We start from the raw sequence: 4,979 nt of genomic DNA, 5'->3' as shown, positions 1-4,979 counted from the left end.
ATTAAGGTTACTTCAACACCCCAATTTTTTAAAAAATCACTCGAAAGTTGTAAAAAAAGAACCGTTATGAACTTCTAACACACAACAGACATTCATAACTCAAAGAAACTAATAAATCATTGATGATTTATGTAAAAAAAAAGCGGATTGAACTCCATAAATGCAAAAATATGATTTCGCCCAGGATCGAACTGGGGACGTTCTGCGTGTTAAGCAGATGCCATAACCTACTAGACCACGAAACCAACTGTTGAAGTTTTGAAATGCGAACACTCTCCTCGATATGCTTCTGCTTACGTTATATCTTAGGTAATCTGGCATAAATTTTAACTTTAAATTGTAATATTATCAACATATATGATGAGATTCCATTGGTTCTTAGATAGTAATAATTCAGTCCCTCCTAAATCTATCGTTATGATAAGGAATAGCTGAAATTAACGAATTAATTTTTTTCATCATTTTGAAGTGGTTTAATTTTGAAGTGAAAATAAAATTTATTTGATACACTTTTTGAAATTTTAAAAAAAATTATAATTTCAAAACTTTGAAATTGGGCCTTAGAAGTATATTAGTATATTAAACGAATAATTTTACTTGATATTATAGTTTTTTAAACAATTTTTGATAACTTTAAAATAGATTTATTTAACTTTAAAGTTTGAAGAAATTTCGGGAAACAAATTTTATTTCCATCGGGATTTAAATACACATAAAATTATATAACTCCGAGATCTATAACTCATATCTCAACGTCAGCCTAATTAAGATAAATTAGAGATCCAGCTCAATAGGAATCAAAATTTTGTCATAAATAATACCGCTCAATGAATTAATTGATAATGAAGGTATAGTGTGTCGATAAACGAATGTATTTAAAATTATCTACAAAAACTTAATATATTCTTTTGAAGTTGATAAACTCGTGCAATATGAAATGACATTGAAAATGAATAATAAACATGGATTTTTAATCATTAATATGAAATCATTACTTTTTATATATGAACTTTTTTTTTTAAATTTTCAACGATTCTTATTATAACCTCTATTTGAATGACCTTGTGATTGTGGAATAGGATGAGGAGGACCATTTGCAACACCTTGAGGACCAGAAGGTGGTAATGAAGAATTCATTTGATTAAATGGTATACCAGGATTTGGGAATCCATTTGAAGGTTGTGGAGGATAATAACCACCATGATTAGAATTTGGATGAGGAGCTCCAACATGTGGTGGTGCAATATGAGGAGGTGGAGGACCATTAAATCTATTTGGTTGATATTGATAACCTGATTGTGCAGCTTGTATAGCAGCAGCTTGAGCCTGGGCTTGAGCAATTGCAGGATTATTATTATGTTGTTGAGGATTTGTGAAAATAGGTCTTTGATGTTGTTGATAAGGTGAATATGATGATGGTGGTGATTGAGCTATATTTGGATTTTGTTGTTGTGGAGATAATTGTAAATATTGATTTGGAATAAAAGGTTGAGGTGGATAAAACATTTGTGGAGTTTGTGGTTGAATAATTGGAATTGATTGGAATGATTGAATTGGAGTTGATAATGGAGTTGATTGTGGGAAAAATCTTTGATTTTTGGAATTTGATTTTAATTCTAAATCATTAAATAAAGATTTGAAAGGTTTATCAATACCTTCATCTTTAACCCAAGTTGGTGGAGTTTGATAAGGTTTTTCTAAATAAAATGTAGTTAAAGGTTTTTCATCTAATTCTTTTCCCTGGGATAATAATTTTTCTTGTTCTAATTTTTTTTTATTAAATTCATCAATACAACCTTTAAAAAAATTAAATTTTGAATCAAAATTATCTTTATCTGGATTATTTTGTCTTTTTTCAATTGATGATAATTTTTCATTTGAAAAAAAATTATTAAAATTTCTTCTTTTTGGTTGATATTGATGGTTATTAATTAATTTTGGTGAATTTTTATTGAAAATTGGAGTGGAAATATTTGAATGAATTGTTGATGGTGATGCTGTAGCACTTGGAGTAAATGAAGCAGCTTTTGGATTTAATTTAAAAGTTGAAACTTTTGCAGGATCACCAAGTTTTTTATTATTAATACGTGGTGTTGAATTAGTTTCAACAGGTTTTTCAATAGGTTTTTCAACAGGTTTTTCAGCCTTTTTCTCGACTTGCTTTTCAACAGGTTTCTCAACAGGTTTTTCAACCTTTTCAACCTTTTCAACCTTTTCAACTTTTTCAACTTTTTCAACAGGTTTCTCAATTTTTTCCTTTTCCTTTTCCTTTTCAACAGTTGTTCCAACTTTTTTATTAAATTTTGTTGGAATTTTAAAAGTTTGAGAAAATTCTTTCAATGAATTAATTTCATTTAATGTATTAATTTTTTTTAAATTTTCAATATTTGATTTTTTTAAATTTAAATTTGAATTCAAATTTTGTTGTTTTGAAATAATTGGTTTTGAAGGAATTGAAGATAAATTTAATTGATTTTTATTTAAATCTTTTGATTTGTTATTAAATTCTTTATTCTCTTTTTCATTTTGATTCTTTGTAGATGAAATAATTGAAGGATCAATATTTTGTAAATTCCCACGTTGACTTGGTGGTAAATATCTTGAACCTGTTTTACCTTGATTACCAAATTGGAAATCTTTTGAATCTTTATTAATTAAAGATTGGAAAAGGGCATCACCTTTAGCATCAATTTTATCAATAGATCTATCAACACCACTATATTTATCTTCTTCATCAATTCCACTATCATCAAATTTTAAACCACGTTCTTCAGCTAAATGATAATTACCATTAAATCCTTGGTTTTCAATTTCACGAGCTAATTTATCAGCTTTTGCTAATTTTTCATGATATTTTGGATCATTTTTATTGATTTTTGTTGTATATAAATGTTCATCAAATTCAGATTTAATACCAAATTTTTCTTCATTTATTTGAAATTGATCCCATTGTGATCCATCATCATCTTCTAATGATAATGATTGTAAGTTTTGAGATTGTTCATCAGGGATCCATTTTTCAATTTCAGATCTCTTGTTTGAATTGTTTTGATTCCCAATATCTTGATCAGTTTTAAAATTTGATTTTGTAGAAGATTGGTAATTAGTATTAAATAAATCAACATCTTCAATTTCAAATTCTAATAAATCTTCATAATTAAAACTTAATAATCCATCATCATCATTTGATTTAATAATTAATTTTAAAGTTAATGGATCAATGGTTTTTAAAATACCTTTTTGTAAAGAACCTGAATTTGTTAAAATTAAAACATTTGAACCAATTGAATTGAAAATTAAAAATAATAAACGATCTTTAAAATGACATTGTAAAGAATCATCATTTAATTGATTAATTGATGAAGAAACCGAATCATTTGAACCATTTAAATTCCCATTTTTATTATTATCATTTGATTTTTGATCATTTGAATGACGACGATTATTATTTTTAGAATTTGAACGATTATGTTTTTTTTCAATTGAATGATCACGTTGATTATGTTGTTTCATCTTTGAAGCCTAGAAACCTTTTTGATCAGGGTTTTTGTATGTTTTAATGAAATCAAATATGACACCAAATTGAGGGAATCAACAATACAGCACAGCACCGAAACCAGACACCGACACCAAACAGACACACCAAGAAAAACTCAAACAAGTGATTCCAAAAAGATTATATATCTTAAATCCAAACCTGGTAAACCCAACCTATTTGAATTCCAATATAATCCCCAAATGAATATCAATTTCAATTGCAATTGAATGATTGTCTTTTGTTTATTTTTGATTAAAACTCCACTTGAATATGAGAATTATTTAAATTTCCATTTTTTGTTTTTCAACAAAAACCAAAAAAACCACAAAATTCGCGAATATTTTAAAGAACTACGCGTAATTTCTTACATAAGCAGTCATTAAAATTCATATATAAACTATTTAATTTATGATATTTTATGATAATAAATCATTTAAATTATGGGATAGTTCATTATATTTTGATAAGGATTGATCTATTTTATTTAATGAGTTTTTTAATTCAGATATTGTATTGTTTATTTCTGGATCATTTGAATTTGAAAGATTTATTGATTTATTTTGTTCATTATGTTTATCATTATGTTCATCATCATTTAATTTCTCTAATTCTTTATTTAATAGAGTTTCATAATTATGTAAATATCTTTTTATATCTTTATTTTTCTGTTTCTCTAATTTTAAATTTTTTTGTAATAAATTCAATTGATTAATTTCATTTGATATTAAATTAACCAAATATTTCTCTTTTTTCAATTGATAATCTAAATCATAATCTAATTCAGATTGTAAAGTTTTAGGTAATTTAGATTTAACCAGTTGAGATATAAAAACTTTAATAAAATCATCTAATTCAAAATCTTTCTCCATTAAAGTATTATTATTTTTTGATATTAATTGAAGTGATTTAATTTTATTTAATTCTAAGATTTTCCTTATATTGGATATAACTTGTTTTGAAGGATGTTGCCATGATTTAACAGTTCTATTAGTATATTTCTTTGATATTTTAATTATTTTATTTTGATCCATGATGTTACTTTATATAAATTTAGCGTATAAGATGATTTCTTCACTATATAAATTTAAAATCAAAACAAATAAAATATTGGTGTCTGGATGACATAACAAATGACGTAATCGGAAAAATATATTCTTATTAATCAATTACGTAATAAAAAAATTTGAACCACAGTTTTTAATTTTTTTTTCTTTTTTAATTTTTATGAAACCAAAATTTCGTTTTTTTTTGAGCAATGAACAATTTTAAAGGAGATAATAAGGAAATAAGAAACTATTAAGGTATAAGATTTGATTAGTTTCATATTGTTTCATGTTAATAAGGTTATTATAAGTATCATATGTTATTTGGTTTATATTGTGTGTTACCAAAGGGCTAGATCATAATCGTAAATGTATGTTGATTCAATACTTAATTATAT

General features: G+C 25.3%; 2 protein-coding genes across 2 annotated transcripts; both read right to left on the bottom strand.

Moving 5' to 3' along the window:
* Nucleotides 1-1,026: 1,026 nt before the first annotated feature.
* On the bottom strand, nucleotides 1,027-3,513 carry PBP1 (Pbp1p; the record flags this gene model as incomplete). The annotated part of the gene is made up of 1 exon (XM_011272704.1): nucleotides 1,027-3,513. One exon carries the CDS (start codon nucleotides 3,511-3,513, stop codon nucleotides 1,027-1,029), a length of 2,487 nt encoding a protein of 828 aa, XP_011271006.1.
* Nucleotides 3,514-3,954: 441 nt separating this feature from the next.
* On the bottom strand, nucleotides 3,955-4,569 carry OKP1 (Okp1p; the record flags this gene model as incomplete). The annotated part of the gene is made up of 1 exon (XM_011272703.1): nucleotides 3,955-4,569. The coding sequence occupies one exon, from the start codon at nucleotides 4,567-4,569 to the stop codon at nucleotides 3,955-3,957; it is 615 nt and encodes a 204-aa protein (XP_011271005.1).
* Nucleotides 4,570-4,979: the final 410 nt, after the last annotated feature.

Source organism: Wickerhamomyces ciferrii, contig 00332, assembly GCF_000313485.1.
Source record: "Wickerhamomyces ciferrii WGS project CAIF00000000 data, strain NRRL Y-1031 F-60-10, contig 00332, whole genome shotgun sequence".
NCBI classification, from domain to species: Eukaryota; Fungi; Ascomycota; class Saccharomycetes; order Phaffomycetales; family Wickerhamomycetaceae; genus Hansenula; species Hansenula ciferrii.
Note: the sequence above shows the minus strand (reverse complement) of the source record. Positions and strands in the feature narration are given on the sequence as shown.